This window comes from Magallana gigas, chromosome 5 (genome assembly GCF_963853765.1).
Source record: "Magallana gigas chromosome 5, xbMagGiga1.1, whole genome shotgun sequence".
Lineage (NCBI taxonomy): Eukaryota > Metazoa > Mollusca > Bivalvia > Ostreida > Ostreidae > Magallana > Magallana gigas.
This window is the reverse complement of record NC_088857.1, coordinates 38,647,189-38,665,431: the sequence shown is the minus strand read 5'-3', so window position 1 is coordinate 38,665,431 and position 18,243 is coordinate 38,647,189. Positions and strand designations below refer to the sequence as shown.

Below are 18,243 nucleotides of genomic sequence, written 5' to 3'. Positions count from 1 at the left end.
TATGAGATTCTGTAGTACAAATATGGCATCAATTGTACCTACCCCTGGTTTAAAACCAAACTGAGCATCAGTAATGATATTATATCTCTGGTCCCATTCTAACAATCTAGTATTTATAATACTTGTAAATAGTTTTGCCAAGCAACTAACTAATGTGATACCTCTATAATTGTTTAAATCTTGCATTTCACCTTTTTTAAAAATTGGTACAATACAACCTTTTGACCAATTGTCTGGGTAAAAGCCAGAGTCGAATATATTATTAAAAAGTCTACACAAAATAGGTATCATAACCTCTTTACATTTCGAAAAAAATTCATTAATTACACCATCTTCAGCATTACTCTTGTTACTTTTCAGTTTCAAAATAGCTTTCTCAACCTCTAATTCTGAAATACACACATCTAACTCTTCATAACATGGTAATATTTCATAATCATCACTAGTGTTGTCATAAGTAGTAGTTTTTACATTTTCAAAAAGGTTCTTAAAATGCTCAAAAAACTCTTTGGCACTTACATCACAACTGATTTTTTTATTATTCTTAAATAAACGAAAAAACTGCTTTGGGTTACATTTTCTTAGGTATTCCATTCTGTCTCCCTGATATCGTTCGTAGTTATGCTTAAACTTCTGGACTGTTTTTTTATAAACCTTTTTCTTTGCACAAAGTACAATTCTATTTACATCCGACTTGCATACATTAAAATTATGCAGTGCACCTCTATAATCACGGTATTTTGATTTACAAATATCATTAAACCAGGGTTTATCAATACAACGTTCTGCATCCATAACTGTATTTGCCAGTCCACCAGTGATAATACAATAGGGCTTCATTATTTTACAGAGTGTCTTACTAAAATTCGCTACACAATTGTCAACATCTTCTTGTGTATATAACTGGTTTTCTACATATGACAAAAATAAATCATAGTGTTCACTTATTGACCACGTAGCTTCTAAATCAGCACCTTCTTTCCATCTAACTGAAGTACATTGATTTATACTCCCGTTCCCTTGTGAAGTGTTTGCACAGCACAAGGCTTTTGATCCCCCATCTATGTAGTTAGTTTTAATACAAAAAGAAAGAGGTGCATGATCGGAGAAACAGTTAAAAATACCTGTTGAAAAATAAGCAATATTGTCAAAATTGTACACATCTGTAAGTAAATAATCTATCGTACTAGTTCCATTGGCGTTATAAAAAGTGATATTACCATTATAGTCATTTTTATTTCTTCCATTAACAATTTTCAATCCTGTAGTTCTACACAAATTAATCAACTTTTTACCAAAGTTGTTAACTCCTCTGTCTGCATTATGTCTACAGTATACATTGACATTATTGTCATAGTCTACAAATGACTGTAAATTCTTTTCTACTGACTTTTCAAGCTTGTCATCAGAAATAAAATCATCCAAAGTTCCACACCGGGCATTAAAGTCCCCTACCACATGTATATGACCTTTACGGTGAAAACTACAATAAGATTCTTCTAAATAATCAAAAATATCAACTTTCTCTTTTTTATAAAACACACTACTTTCTGGGGGTATATAACATGCAGCTACAAAAATGGGTGTACCTTGTTTACTTTTATGTTCAAAACGTATCCAGACAACAGTACTACAAAATTGGTCTACAATTGATATGTTCATGTCTAACATGTTTTTAATAAAGATAACAATGCCACCTCCTTTTCCATTTGTTCTATGAAAACTATAATTATTATATCCATGTAGATCGAAACAATCATCTTGATTTATCCAACATTCTAATAAAATAATTATATCATATTTTATTATATGTTCTACAAAGTCTAGATTATCTAGTTTAGTTTTTAGGCCTTTATTAACATTCCATGCGATGATAGATAAATCCGCACTCCTACTCCCGAGCCTGTCCTAGTGACCGGTAGAATGTCCAGTGTACGCGTTGGAGGCGACTGTACTGTACGCGGTCGTTGGATGTGTAGTCTGTCTTTCATGCCGTCCTGCTGTTTCGTTGGGTCGTCCTTGGGCTCCTGTCGATCGAGTTATGTGTTGCGCGTGTGTGGCTGCGTGGCGTTGTTGTCTATTATCTGGTGTTCCTGTGTGGTGTTCGTCTCTGCTTTCTGGACCTTTATATAACTTTCCGTTCACATAACATATGTGCGTATTTTTTAAACAAATCGGATTATAAAAACATCTTTTAAAAACTCGTAAATAGAGTTTATGTTGAGTAGTATTGCTTTGAAATTTGAAGAACACATTCCACTTTAAACTGCAATCTTTTCTACAATCTTGTGATTAGAGATGCAGGCAGTGTTATTTAGTTGCAAAGTGGAAGACTTGATTAACCATGTGATACCTGTGCAGTCCGATAAATAGCCCTAAGAACAGCAAATTATATCACCCCCATAGAGCTACTGATGGTAATTGTGTATTGCAGTGAATTAACAATGAGAAGCTTCGAGATTCTGGTCCATAATTACTGTCAAACACTGTGACAGTTTTTGTTGGTTTACAAACTAACAATTATGTCAAAGTACCTGGAAGGGTTGACAGAATAAGAATTATCATACATAAAAAGCTAGGCATTGCTATTGTCTAAATTCAGAGTGCAAACAACATGGTATTCAATACACACACTGGTCTGGTTGATTTAAATATCCCAGGTTTTTCGGAAGAGCAGGTGCCCACTATATTATGCATTGTCGACCCGTCTCCCGCTATTAAACGTCTACTCTCCTCGTGCAGGCTACCTCCGGAGTCTATATAATACTCGGACCGTGTTCTCCGCAGGGTTGATGTTAGATAGCTCAGATGGACAAGACTTACACTTATTTATATGAGAATTTCTGGACAAACGTCGCCAAGAATTATTAACCAGCTGAAAAAAAATTTGAGGAGTTGTCAGTCTATGCAATAATGTACAATCATACCTACTGGGATTAGTGTGTGAATAGTGAGATCACTTTGGACATGTAATGTACATGTAACCTGTATGATGTAAGTAAACAACGTAATGTTATATACACCTGTATGAAATAGATTTAGCGCCAATTTTTGCGCCACTTTCTATACTATTATTTTCTGTGCTAGAACTTCAGTTGACAGGAATTTGAATTATCAAGTTAATGTGGACAAACTTTTCGCGTATATTAATTTTTAAAGAATTTATACTGTAGTTCTGTAACAACTAACTTTTCTATCATAATAAAACAAACAAGCAAAACACAATGAAGTATGCAATTGACAGTTATGATTGTTAGTATGTACTTTGATTTTGATAGCTGTGTTCACGATAGAGATTTAAATGTCAATAACAATTGAACAAGAATATCTTCCACTCTCTGGTTTTTTTAAATCTACAAATGGTACTGATTTTTTAGAAACATTTTATAGATATGATCGGCGTCAAATCTAAGTTCAGAGGTTAAAACCCTTGTTAGAATCACAGGGCTCTGGATAGATAAAACCCACATCTGTGGGTAAAGAGTCGATGACCGGCGGGTGGGCACTGGGGGACAAGGTCCTAATAATGAGACCCGACAGAATCCAACAAAGACAGGACAAAGGAAATTGTCCAATTAGAGGTCATTTTACAGATACGCTAGCTATTGTTACATATTAGATTTAAAAAAAAAAGACCTCGATAGAATGACAAATGAAGATTGAAGAAATAGAGAGGTGGGGGGGGGGGGTAATAAGATTTTTAACAATATATGCATGCTTATCAAAGATCGAAACACAAATAATATATAAAGGTGATAATATCAGACGGGCTTGCCTACCACACATCAAATTAATTTATGCATGAATGTTAATGAATGAACTGAAAGTGTATTTTGAAAGTTTAATGAACCACGATGATACGATCATGTGCACCTTCAGAAAGGTAAACCAAATTTTCAAACAATATTTTGAGGAATGTTTTTTAAGCATACTGTTACATAAATATTTCAAGACCCTGATCCTATACAATTAACAATGTACCCGGTATCTTGATTAGCGGTATACTATGATAACCGGTTATGTGCTAAACCAGCCGGATCTGTTGCAGAAGTATACTATAGGTGAAAGGAACTTCAAGGACATCTTATTATTTCCAAATAACAAGTTCTTGGAATGTGGTATTATATGTATTTCAGTCTGTGTTTGTGATTGAGCGAGCATGGAAAGTCCCAGGAGGGGACTGACTTCGTTCAGTTTTCCAGTGCCAGCAAACCGGAAACCGGAGGTTAATGGATTTCGGAACAACTTTGCAAGACCGGAACCTTATATTCCAAGAAATGTACACGATACCTCTAAGGCTTCTTCTGTGATCGGAAATAAATATGAAGAGACGCTTTCCTTTGAGAAAATTCGTGAAATATGTATTCAAAAGTGAGTTAATTTGCAATGGGATGTATTGCATAGAAACTAATATTAATAATATACTTACTCGAGTTCTAATCTTTTATTTATCTTTAATGTTTTAATTGCTGTCATTTATACAGACGTATTTTGTTCGAGGACCCTGCTTTCCCAGCAGATGATAAATCCTTGTTCTATAGCTACAGACCTAACATAGGACCAATTATCTGGAAAAGACCATACGTAGGTTTAAATTATATTGTAATCTTGTCTTACATGTGTTTTTATAACTTAGGTTGAAATATTTACATATTATATCTTGTCACTCCAATTCAGACACTGCATCTACCTGTTTTTCTATTTCAGGAAATTGCTGCTCATCCGAAATTCACGGCCGACGGCTTCAGTCGCTTTGACTTATTGCAAGGGAAGCTCGGTAAGTATAGTGTTATGCATATGCATTTCAAATGCCAGGTAATTACATTTGCATAGCGAGGGGAAAATGTATACCGACTTCCGATTTTTTCGCAGGCAATTGTTGGCTAGTAGCCGCCTTTTCTTGCCTCACTTTGACACCAAAACTGCTCAAGAGATGCATCCCAGAAGACCAGGGCTTCACGCACAAATACGCGGGAATATTTCACTTCCGGTTTTGGAGGTACGGAGAGTGGATTGATGTTGTCATCGACGACCGTCTTCCGACCATTAATGGTAAACTTTTCTGAAACGATGACTTCATAAAGCAATTATAATAACCGTTTGTCTTGGATGAAATTTCATTGACACTAAAACTGCATCCCTCTTTTCCAGGGGAACTAATTTATTTGAGAAGTTTAGATCGGCAAGAATTCTGGCCAGCACTTTTTGAAAAGGCTTACGCAAAGTACGAAATGAGTTTCTACTGTTTTAAGATTAAATGCTAAAAATCCAGTAGCGTTTGTTATGAAAATAATATTGTCTGTTTACAAATTCTTGTCATCTTCAAAAATACTTCGATATTAAATTCGCCCGGAGAAAAATGTTATAAAGAAGCTCTTCTTTATATGAAATTTCTGTGCTATTTGTGTAGGTGCTATGGATCATATGAGAACACTAGCGGTGGTCTGACTAACTGGGCCCTACAGGACCTGACGGGTGGGGTCACAGAAAACCACCAGGTGTACGAGAACCCCCGCCTCATACAGCGTCTCCTGGACGTGTCTATGACCAACGCCTCCCTCGTTGGTACCTACATCTCTGTGAGAACCTATACATTAAAACGTGGTTATAGCGAATACGCTTATAATGAATTTACGCTTAAAACGAAGTTATTTTCATTCCCCGTGACTTTATTGCATGTTGTAAACTTGACGGGTATAACGAACTATGTTTATAACGAAGTAAAATTGCCCGTATCTGGTACTTCGTTATAAACGTGTTTTACTGTATATGCTTTCTACACTCTGTTTTTGACGAGATGGACGTATATTAACGACCTTTGACATTCTGAAATGGTAAATACTAGTATCTATGAATTACATTAAAATTTTGTTTTAATGCAGACTAATATGACACAAGGACAGAGGAGGAGATTGTCAAACGGGTTGGTGACTGGGCATGCGTACAGTGTTACCGGATATGCCCAGGTAAATGGTCACCTTAAAGCTGAACACCGCTCGTAAATAGGCACTGTCCGCCATATTTCTCTTTCAGCACCGCTCTTCCTACACCCCTATATAAGCCATAGACCTCTTAACAGTTCAAAGTATATCGCTGTAGAGGTCTCACCTGTGTGGACGTACATCTTGCCTCGCTATGTTACTCGGGTGCGATGAAATTGTCAAGTTTTACGCACTTTTTCAAACCAGGAGAGTACTAACATCAAATGAACTGGTCATTGCATTATTTACAGACATAATATGCACATAAATAACAATTAAATGCATAAAAATCCAAAGACAACGAAAGGAACACTACACGTCGGCCACGAGTTTCAGATGTGCAATCGGGTGTAACGAAATCGAAGGGTTTATATACCAGGTACCTGTGTGACGGTTCCTATTTACGAGCGGTGTTCAGCTTTAATATGTTAAAAACATCAAATGACAAATGAATTTTATTTTGCCACTCACTGTTTTCACAATGGTTTCGAACATCAAACTTTCTCCATTGAGACTCAAATTGCATTTCTGGATTAAGTAAAAAATTTATTTTTTCATGCTGTGGTTCGCGACGACAAATATTTGCGATCAGGTGTCCTGGCAAACGTATTTTCTCTCACATTGTTTAGGTTTAAACGTTGAATTTCGGCATAATATATTTCATTCAAGGATAGAATCATAATTGATTTTAGGGATTGTATCACTATATATATTTTGGTTATATTGAGGTCACAATTATTGTTAAAAAATTTTGTAGAATTTTTTATGTCCTAATTGAAATACTTCATAACAGGTCTTCACACATTTTATATTTTTTCTTCAGATTCCTGTTAAAAATGGAATGATCATATTAATTCGACTAAGAAATCCCTGGGGTCATTTTGAGTGGAACGGAGCTTGGAGCGACGGGTGATTATACTTGTTATATAGCGAACGCACTTAACTATCGTGTTCATATTTTGATTAAGACAGGTAATATACATCTTTACGAATGTTAAATATGGTGTGGTTTACTTTGAAGGTCCCCCCATTGGGAAGCTTTGAGCGAGGACCTCCGTAAACGACTGAGACCAGACAAGGCTGATGACGGCGAATTCTGGTCAGCTCAATCTTACTGCAAATCAATTAAGTCATACAAAAAACAAACAAACAAAAACAACCCCCACCCCTACCCCTAAAAAAATTCACAATAAATTTGAAATGCAATTACAATAATTACAATTATTTGATTGTTATTTGCGCAAATATCAATAGCTTGGTCTTCTTGTGTATTATAATTAGAGTTACTGCTCTTGCATTCTATATTACATCGATGCTTGAATCACGTTACATAATTGTCTTGTTTTCAAGTATCCCCCCTTTCCAAAAAAAATGTTACTATTTCTACACGGGCATCTGCTATTTTACCATAACACCAATAGACATATGTGTCATCTTTTTCAACAACTTTTTTTGAAAATCAATTTTAATACTTAGTCAAAGTAATCAATTTAACAGGCATTTGATTTACTAGTATCTTATTCCCCTGGCCTAATGTTCTTTAAACAAAGTAATTAATTTAATCCGTACTCACAAATAATGTGCAAGTATTTGCACTGTTTATGTTAAAATCGTAAAATTATATTGGGTCAACTTAAAAAAAATGTAGGTTTTTTGTTGCCTTTTTCCGACTGAGTTGTTGGAGTTCAGGAAAATTGCTTTTCAACCCCAAAAAAATGCTTCTAAAGACTGTTGATTATAAATTTTAAAAGTATAAAAGGGCTAGGCCTTTTTGTCAGTCAATTGGAAAGGAAAACAGTTTTGTTAAAGGCGAACTTTGATATACACGTATATTAATTGAATTTACGTATGGTATAATTCCAGGATGTCCTTTGTCGATTTCTCCAACATTTTCACCATGCTGGAAGTGTGTCACCTGAGTCCGGAATGTTGGAAATGTGAGCCGTCCATTCACCACCGGAAGTCGTGGGCGGCCGCCGTGGGTCACCGGGAATGGCGGAGGGGGTACAACGCGGGAGGGGCAGCCTCTTCACGTGAGTCAAAGCACTAACCATACACCTAGGGTTGTCTCCTATAGTCTAAATTAACCATACAGCCAGGGTTTTCTCTCAGAAGTCAGAGCGTTAACCATACACCTAGGGTTGTCTCCTGTAGTCTAAATTAACCATACAACCAGGGTTTTCTCCAAAAGTCAGAGCGTTAACCATACAGTTAGGGTGTCTCAGAATGTCAAACCATTTACCATATAGCTAGGGTTAGGGTTGTGTCTCAACGTCAAAGCATTTACCATACAGGTAGGATTGACTCGAAAACTCAGAGCATTAATTAGGCAGCAAGGGTTGTTCCAAATGTCAGAGCATGTAACATGTAGTTAGGGTTGAAACCAAAAGTCAGAGCGTTAATCATACAGCGAGAGTTGTATCCAAAAGTCAAAGCGTTAATCATACAGCGAGAGTTGTATCCAAAAGTCAGAGCGTTAATCATACAGCGAGAGTTGTATCCAAAAGTCAAAGCGTTAATCATACAGCTAGAGTTGAATCATACAGTCACAGCGTTAATCATACAGCTAGAGTTGAATCCAAAAGTCAGAGCGTTAATCATACAGCTAGAGTTGTATCCAAAAGTCAGAGCGTTAATCATGCAGCTAGAGTTGTATCCAAAAGACAGAGCGTTAATCATACAGCGAGAGTTGTATCCAAAAGTCAGAGCGTTTATCATACAGCGAGAGTTGTATCCAAAAGTCAAAGCGTTAATCATACAGCTAGAGTTGTATCCAAAAGTCAAAGCGTTAATCATACAGCTAGAGTTGAATCCAAAAGTCAGAGCGTTAATCATACAGCTAGAGTTGTATCCAAAAGTCAGAGCGTTAATCATGCAGCTAGAGTTGTATCCAAAAGACAGAGCGTTAATCATGCAGCTAGAGTTGTATCCAAAAGACAGAGCGTTAATCATACAGCGAGAGTTGTATCCAAAAGTCAAAGCGTTAATCATACAGCTAGAGTTGTATCCAAAAGTCACAGCGTTAATCATACAGCGAGAGTTGTATCCAAAAGACAGAGCGTTAATCATACAGCGAGAGTTGTATCCAAAAGTCAGAGCGTTTATCATACAGCGAGAGTTGTATCCAAAAGTCAAAGCGTTAATCATACAGCTAGAGTTGTATCCAAAAGTCACAGCGTTAATCATACAGCGAGAGTTGTATCCAACAGTCACAGCGTTAATCATACAGCGAGAGTTGTATCCAAAAGTCAAAGCGTTAATCATACAGCGAGAGTTGTATCCAAAAGTCAAAGCGTTAATCATACAGCTAGAGTTGTATCCAAAAGTCAAAGCGTTAATCATACAGCGAGAGTTGTATCCAAAAGTCAGAGCGTGAACGCTAACCATACAGCTAGCCTGAGGGTTTTCTCTTAAAGTAAAAAAACTAACCTCACTTCTAGGGTTGTCTTCAAAAGACTTTGACTATTTAAAAGCCGTTGCCTGAAAAACAAAAAGCATCATCCCTACTCATAAGAAAATACTAAATACTGCGACATCATTTTAAATGTACTCATTGAAGTCAAATGATCTTTGCTTTTTAGTTTGTTTAATAATTCTTCGATTTTTCCCCTCTGGAATAAAATACTTCTCAGGAATTTAGATTATACATGTATTAATACTACATTATATTAAATATGTAAAGACAGTATTTATATCAGAATATTAGTATGTTTCAGTGCAATTTCTCCGTGTCTTTCGGTTTTTAGCTCTATTGTGGCACAACAACCAGTTTTATCTGGAGGTGCCATCTCCTTGCTGTGTCGTCATAGCTCTGATGCAGAAGTACCGCCTATGTGGTGACGACAGGCGGTTTCTGTCCTGTGGCTGTCTGATTTATCAGGTAAGGCGAACTGTACACAACCATAACATTATATATATATATATATATATTATATATAAACATAATTTTTTATATGATTATAATAGTTTTCCGGTTATACAGTTTTTCCCAAGACATTGAGCCAAAGATTTGTATAACAAAATTTCAGTTAAATGTTTTGTCGTGTCTTATATTTGTTTCAAATTGGCTCATTTTCTGTTGACAACTATAAAATTGGTATCTGTACAAAAGTTTTTCGAAATGCCTATTGGTTTGAAATGTTTAAAATTATTGTATTTATGAAGATTATGTTTTTAAAAATAAGTTACTTTTGTTTTAATAGGTTACCCCCGGACAGTCCTCAAGATTGACCGCAAAGTTTTTCAACAGTAACAAACTGTATGCCACTACAGGGTTTAAGACGGAAAGAGAGAACGTGGGATTCTTCAAACTTCCCGCCGGATCTTACGTCATTCTTCCGGTGACGAGCTACCCTAATGTAGAGGGAAAATATCTCATAAGAATATTTACTTCGGGCAAATGTAGAATGCGGTAGGTCACTTGAAAGTTATAAACTATAAAAAAAACCCATTGATTTTATTTTCCATAGATGCCACTTTTATAAGATGACTTCGTAAGGCTGGCATGTAATGATATCGATAGGAGAAATTTTGTGCAGGTTAATGTAGCTGTGTGTTGTATGTGCAAAAATAGGTAAAGAGAAAAAAAGGTGTGTATTTGTTTGCAAAGAAAGCTGTGGGTTTGTTATTGCGATGTCACAAGTCTGACAAAGCTAAGGAAGGCAGACTTTCCTGTACGGTATAGATAAAATGGCAATGTGTAGGCGGTAATGTATGCAAACTGCGCAACACAGGTGTTTCATGGGTTGAGTAAACTCCTCAAAACATTCACAACAAAACATTACAAATCAAGAAAAAGAAAAACGAACCCAAACTTGTTATTCTTGTCGTTTGTCATTAATCAAATCAGAACCATTTATCTTTTCATAGATATGAATAAGTAAATAGTAAAAGTTGTACATAATTATAATGTTGACTTTTTTTCTACCAACAAGCTTGTGTTATTCTCGGTAACGTTTTATTTGCGTTTTTCTTGATGTAAAAGTTAAAAGTGTTAAATATTGATGACCATTTTAAGACTTTTCTAACCTACTACATAAAACGCAGTGTATATAGCTGAATATGGGAAAATAGACATTGAAAGCCAATTGAAAGCGAATTACTTGTATCTTTACAAATAATTAGTTAATTCATTAATAAGCTTGAAAATTCATATCTAAATGGTAAAGGGGCAAAAGTTTGACCATACAGCCTTTTTATTTATCGTAAATGACATACTAGTATTAATTTTATTTTGGAATTAGGATTTACTTAAAGAATTAACGATCCAGTCATTGTAAATTGCCCTTTAATCAATCTGTTACTAAATATAGTATATATAACAATTGAAGTGTTTGCCATTGAAAACACTTAATAAAAGAGTAGCGGATATTGTTTGCATCCAACATGTACATGTTACATAGTATAGTTCCTTATTAAACTCCCTAACAACTGATCGGTAAAAAAAAAAAATAAGAACATATACATGTACATTCAAGTTGCTTTTAAGTAATAAAAATAAATCACAGTTAATTTCCTTGTTCAAATTAATTTTATATGTACGCTTTTCTTGTGCTTTACTATTTTGTAGTATAAATGACAATAAATGAAAATAAATAAATTTTGTTATACATGTTGTATACATATTTGTGTTCTAGAGAGCTGGATGACGAAGATACGATGTTGTATATACCGGTAAGTTACATGTACCATATGTTTCATTCAAGTAAATTCATATACAGGTTTAGCACGTGCTAGTGTTGGAAGCTGCCATCATCGACAGCTTGAACAATTGATGTTTGATATCTGGGTAAACTATTTTTGACACAAAGCAGTTAACTAATATTCATTTGTACCTTGAATAAATACACCGGATGAGCCTTTTTTTTAATGATCAATAATTTAGCATTAAAAGAATTTATATTTGCAGTTCATTTAGCTTGCACACGCACAAACGAGTAAAAGTTTCATGATGAGACACTAAACAAACCTCATTTGGTATCATCGTTCTCTCTCTCTCTCTCTCTCTCTCTCTCTCTATTGATTTTTTTTTTTGCAGCCAGAAGAGAGGTTTGTTGACTTAGATGCCAGATACACGCTGCATAAACGGTTCTGTGCTCTTACAAAACAGGTAAACATATAATTATACTAAGAATGGAAATCTACAGTACATTGAATTAAAAGCGTAACAATTTGGATCTTTTTCTGAACAAAAGCGTTATGCAAGTTTATCCATACATTCAAAAGAGATCTGTGTCAAATACAAAAACTGAATTTATTTTAAGAAGACTAATGCAATTATATATTTATAAATTTGTAATGCATTCACAGGGGTTGAGCCCGATTAGTTTTGGGTACAAAGAGCAATACAATACAAAAAGTTAAAGTGAATTCTCGCTCATATGTTTGTACTTTAGCAGGTATTGTGTTTCATTCTTTTCTCGGTGTTCTCATTTTAGACGAATCGGTTGGATGCTGTGGGACTTCAAAAGCTTTTACAGTCGCGCATGCGCTCCCAGTCCTACTCTTGTTGCTTTCAGGAGACTACCAGTAAGATGTCAAAAGAAGCCAAATTAAATCGATATGAAACCCATTATCCTTAACTTGAGTAGAGATGTTCAATCAATTTTTCATTCATATGATTTCTGTCTTTAGGGCACACAATCACTGATTTTGCTGGGAAATGGCTTGGGATCTGTTAATGAGACCACTTTTGGTTGCAAAAGGTTTCTAAAATCAGAAGTCATTTTCAGTACAAAAGGATTTTCGAAAGCAAATGATAAAAAATAAAATCGGCATTGAACAGATTTTTATCATGTAGCCTATTTTGTGATTACTATTTCTGTTTTTTGTAAACAATATCAAAGAACAGTGAACAAAACATTAACTTCCATATTGATCGAACTTGGAGACCTTATTTCAATAAAAGTAGGCCAAGGAATCTTACTTTTCCTTTGTATGATATCGTGTTTGCTTTCAAAATAGATTCAAATTGATCATGAAATATTCATTGACGACTGCACTTTGAACAATTTGGATGCTTTTAAAGAAATCGATTATCATTGTAGAAATACATATATATATATATATATATATATATATATATATATATATATATATATATATATATATATATATATATATATATATATATATATTAAGAATTTCCGATTTTTTTTCTTATCCTTTTTTGAGGATCCCTCCACATAGTATAAATATGGATTATTAATTCCATTTAATCATAGATTTCCAATTTAAACCAATCCAACTGACTCTGGAGGCTTGCAAAGCGGCCATATCAATAACAAACGTATCCTTTTTAATGGAAGATTTGACCAAAGAGACCTAGTTTTAGTAAGAGAACAACTGCAAAACTGAAATATGCAACACTTTTTTCAGTACTGTAGATTTCAGGCATCTACAGGTGTTTTAGACGAAGATTTTTTGTATTATCGATTTTGCGACGATGTTATGAAAAATACATGCATTTATTTTCGTTCTTGTATTAAAGACTCTACGCCACTGATAGATTTCTTTTAGTCGCGAATGTGTGAATGCTTTATGTGTGATGTACATGTAATATTGTTTTCATCTCTTGCAAATTTTAAACTAAAACGCAAGTTAAACTATTATTTTAGTTCACAAATGTATTTATTTTACATTTACTGATAGATTTCATATATCGAGCCCAATATCGTATCCTACGTTTTTGCAAATTTTTAACTTATTATTTGATTTTTCCTAAATGTTAGAAACTGTAAAATGTTCTGGAGAGGAATTTAAATCAATAGATGATTAATCATTATGTCTCGAACATTTCCCTAAAAGAACTATTTGTTTATAGTGATACTGATTTTCTTATGCACTCTTCTTTAGTAAAAAAACAATTGTACTGTTTACAAATTTGAAAGTATCATATATCCTTAAGATGTTGAAGATCGATTTTAGCGGGAAACTTAACTACGACGAATTCAGCAACTTAATGTCCAAGATCATGATGTGGCAGGTACGAGCATAATTGACGAAATGGCGCCCAGATCATTGATTAAGGGTTCTCCACACACCATCACGAATGTATTTTTTACGACAATACGACGCAGTTTCCAGATTAGAATTTCTTGCGAATATATTGATATGGATATATATCTTTGACTAACTTTGTATGTTGCTAATAATTAGTCGATTAAACATGAGACTACAGATCCCAAATTTAAATACAGCAGTAACATAAAAGTTTGTTTACACGAGTTGCAATATAACTTTACAGCCAGTGTAGAGGTCCCTCTCAAAGTTCTTTATTTGTGCTGTCTTCCTTTTTGCAACTGTGAAAACATTAATTTGTTTTCTACATTTATTTGTCCAAAGTCCTGTTTTGTCATTGAAAATAATGCAGATAGAAGCATGCAACATTGTTAAAACTCAAGCATGGTTTGTTTACAGAATCCATGTGATGGCTGGCTAAGTATATTTGACTCAAATTTAAATAGAGATATTTCACGTTCCTGTCAATATATCTTAATTGCTTTCATTGTTGCAACAAGACTATAGTGTGTATGTTTCTTTTATTTCTTTTATTCAACACTTGTTGATATTTGTTGTTTAGAACGTGTTCAACCAGTTTAGTGATGGAAAATTAGAAATGGACACATTCTGCTTGAGAAATGCCCTGAAAACTTTAGGTAGGAATGAGGGTTATCTTATACATGTACATGTACGCGTGTACAACCTACGTCAATGTGAATTTCGATTTCATACATATGAATATATTAATCGAATAAAAAAAAATATTAATCGAACTTTCGGGACTTTCAACTTTAACCTTAACTGATAATTAATAATTTTTACAAAGTAATTATTCCAAAGAAATGTGAATCAAAAACAAACAAATTTACTTCTTTCGTCTTTTAATTTTCAGGCATCACGGGTAGCAATAAAACGATAGAGGCACTAATTATACGGTTCTCTCTCGGAGAGGCCTTGACCCTGGAGAGGTTCATGAACTGTGTGATCAAGGTCGTTACGGGTCACCGTAAGTTGAGCAATGGCGTCCTATTGTTGTTATATTGCTAGTGATTTGTTTGATTACCAGCATCGTTTACTAGGACTATCCCATGAGTAGAACTATAAAATCAATAGAAATCACTGTATAACGGAGATATTGGCGGATGGTCGTTAGATAATGGCTGGAATGAATTTATCCTCCGTTCATTAAACAACCAACCATTGCAAAAGTATGTGACTAGGTCCCATATCTCTCCACATTGCTTTGTACGGAGAGATGTCTGATAAGGAACAAAACGTAATGGAATCGAAACATTAAGCAATGGAATCAGATACTAAATACAAGTAAAAAAGTGTTGTGAACATGCAATATCGCTTGATCTTATAGGGCTAGCCTCGAAGGATTCACTCACTCGCATCTCTTGTGTTGCAGTGGTGGGTTTTTTTCTACGTCTATAGGGTTATAGTTTATCTGCAATTTGGGGGTCTTTTCTGCTATTAATGAATTATCCATCCATCCGTCGGCCACCATCATGTCAGATTGAATCTATTGGTTATGTTTGATGAGTTAATTACTCTGTATCGATTTCTAGAGCTCTACAGACGGCGACTCAAAGAGAAGGCTGCCACCGATTCGCCCTCATTACCGGAGGTAACACACAATTGTTTTCATATGAATCCTTTCATTTTCCAATCCGGCAATCGATATTGGTTCCGTTTTATACTTTATTCGGATCACCGTTGCGCGCTTTCGTTCCCGCTTACTGTATCTGCTTGATGTATTCCAAGTTATTGGAAAATTATAACCGTTGCTTTTTATTGATAATTAAATAAGCTGTGTTCTGAAGCTTAACGTATTCATATCAAATCATGTAACAGGACCATTCTAATCGCCTTTTTCTATTTTAGGTTTTGTGTGCCCATATTTATGCATGAATGAACTCCTGAAAGCAGTTTCAAAATGATCTGCTGAAAGACAATCCTCTCATGGGACAGTTTATTCTGATTTCAAAACCATCGCCCTCATAATGGATGTTTGTAGCTGGAAAATGATTTTAAAAAGAGGCCCCATTGTCCACATTGCTTCGTAAAATAGCATGTTGTAAAAAGAGAAAAAGCTATTGGGGCTAGATCTACAAGTGTGTATTGAATTATATATTTTTTGCCCGCAATATATTCGTGTATGCCAACCATGTGATGTTTGGTCTTCTTCTTTACCATTTGTCATAAATAACAAACTGTGTCAATACATTTCTAGTTTAATGATTAAAATCCCAAATAATGTTAAAAAAAGTTTGACTTGTAAATTGTCATCCATCACTTCAGTCAATACCTTAGATAAATTTAAAAACTTGCAATAACATTAAGTACTACACCTGTTAATTTTCGTATTTTAAGAAAAATATCACCACCTTTTAATTAATTATTCAAAGTTGTTTGATTTTTTTTATAAATTCTGTCATGATATTGCTGAAAACCGAACTTTCAATTTGTTTTAAAATTTCCTTTTTTTAAAATATTTGGAAACATAAAATTGCTCAAAAACTTAGAACAATATTTTTTTGTAGATGATACATAAAAAAGATAAATATCTAGGTAACTAGCAGGTATAAAAAGCAACAACTAACATATGTGCATATACACTAAAATTTCAAATAAATCTAACTAATTTTAAGTAATAGAAAAACTGTTGATAAAAACAACTAAATACAATACTAGTTAATTTACATCAAGTGTACAATCATATTTATAAATCACGATAATCAAAAAATAGTATACATACATTGAAGATGCATATTTGTCACAGACAAAACCTGTGTATGATTTAACAAAATTTTACAACATTCACGAGATTCATTTATATTTTATCTACCATTCACTAACCGAAGACAAAGTATGCATACGGTTTAAAACTGCTTATTTAAAGTTTCACTGGTTGAGAGATCATGTTCATCGTTTTCGGCGCCTCTGGGATAAAAATCAGGCACTGTGAACTAGAGCGATATTGTAGAACGAGAAAAATTAGACCGGAAGTCAAAAAACCGGAAGTAAGAGTTCTTGCTTCATTCCCATGATACATCGAAGTCTAATCTTTATATTGCACTCTCATTTAGCAATGACATACATTTAATGATCTTATTCTTGGTTCGTGATTTTTTCCCAATGATGTGAACGTCATGAAACAATTCAGACCATCTGCTACCAATGAAGCACAAGATCGACTGTCAGTCACGTGACTATTTTAATCGTTTACACACATTGTCTAATAATCTCCATGCATACAAATAACATATGTCATTTCAGTAATATTCTTTCTGTTGTCCTGTGTATACAAAGTAGTTACTAATTTCCTGTTATCAATTATGTGATATAGATAAATTCAGGTGGATTCAATGAAACCTGTTGCCGTGCAGTATCGAGAGGTTTTTTTTATTTCACATACAGAAATGGAACGTAGGTTAAGGTAGAGCCCACTTGCTTCCAAGCACATAAAAACACATAGCAAAAATCATAAAAGGCACCATTTACAACATCTGACAAATATTGCTGCTGCTTTTGAATGAGTCTTCCTGCCAAATGGTGATCGAGGGTTTTCCCACACCTAATAGAGAATACATATGAATAGGTTTGAACTGAATTATTAATTTCAACACAGCTCTTTCTTTTTTCAAATGAAAACCATGTAATGTAAAACACAATACTACTGTTAATACAATGTAACACAGCTTTTTATTAAAATGAAAAACAATTACTTATATAAGATTAAAATTAAAAACTTTATGATAATGTAAAGGAATATTACCTTAAATTAATGTATTACGGAAAAATGAAAATTGGAATGGTACCATTATTGTAATCAATAGTTACCTTGGTTTTTTTTTTTTTACAAACATACAATCATGTAACTTTACCGAAGTTGTTGTTAATCTACATATTTTACTTTTGCCTTTACCATTTACGCCTGGATGTCCCTGATTGCACAGCACAGCACTATTGAGAAGATCATTCCCAAAATCTACAAACAATCAAAAAGTATTGAAATTCACACAAATATGAGGAATGTTTATTTAAGTGAAAAATGATAACTGAGAGGTATGATTATATTTTAACTTAAAATTTACAAGTACATATTTCCTATCAAGTCTTACCAAAACCACTGCAATTCCTATTGCTACCCCAGCAACAATGAGAATATTCTGTTCGAACCAAGCGCTAGCTTTGTCTAAGCAACCCTGTACAAATGGAAAAAACCCACAAAACTGAGCATTGCAGTTGTATAATG

At 34.2% G+C, this 18,243-nt stretch overlaps 2 protein-coding genes across 3 annotated transcripts in view; one reads left to right on the top strand and one right to left on the bottom strand.

Annotated features, from left to right (window-relative positions):
- The first annotated feature begins 2,664 nt into the window (after positions 1–2,664).
- Positions 2,665–16,959, top strand: LOC105330366 (calpain-9). Of its 2 annotated transcripts, none has more exons than XM_066085070.1 (22): positions 2,665–2,980; positions 4,137–4,371; positions 4,485–4,584; positions 4,708–4,777; positions 4,873–5,052; positions 5,152–5,224; positions 5,411–5,579; positions 5,883–5,966; positions 6,805–6,890; positions 7,003–7,080; positions 7,845–8,014; positions 9,728–9,861; positions 10,184–10,392; positions 11,618–11,654; positions 12,019–12,090; positions 12,419–12,509; positions 13,205–13,269; positions 13,897–13,965; positions 14,563–14,638; positions 14,875–14,988; positions 15,554–15,612; positions 15,870–16,959. In XM_066085070.1, the coding sequence occupies exons 2-22, from the start codon at positions 4,160–4,162 to the stop codon at positions 15,894–15,896; spliced, it is 2,175 nt and encodes a 724-aa protein (XP_065941142.1). In that variant the 5' UTR covers positions 2,665–2,980; positions 4,137–4,159; the 3' UTR covers positions 15,897–16,959. The 2 variants fall into 2 exon arrangements, with proteins under 2 accessions (XP_065941142.1, XP_011430306.3); XM_011432004.4 differs by having other exon boundaries at positions 2,665–2,994.
- The window catches only part of LOC105330365 (CD9 antigen), a 15,220-nt gene continuing 13,178 nt past the window's right edge, over positions 16,202–18,243 (bottom strand). Inside the window, exons 6-8 of the mRNA XM_011432003.4 lie at positions 18,110–18,193; positions 17,914–17,976; positions 16,202–17,562 (exon numbers count right to left, since the gene is read on the bottom strand). Coding sequence (XP_011430305.3) covers positions 17,917–17,976; positions 18,110–18,193 — 144 coding nt within the window. The 3' untranslated portion in view covers positions 16,202–17,562; positions 17,914–17,916. The remainder of the gene's footprint in view (positions 17,563–17,913; positions 17,977–18,109; positions 18,194–18,243) is intronic.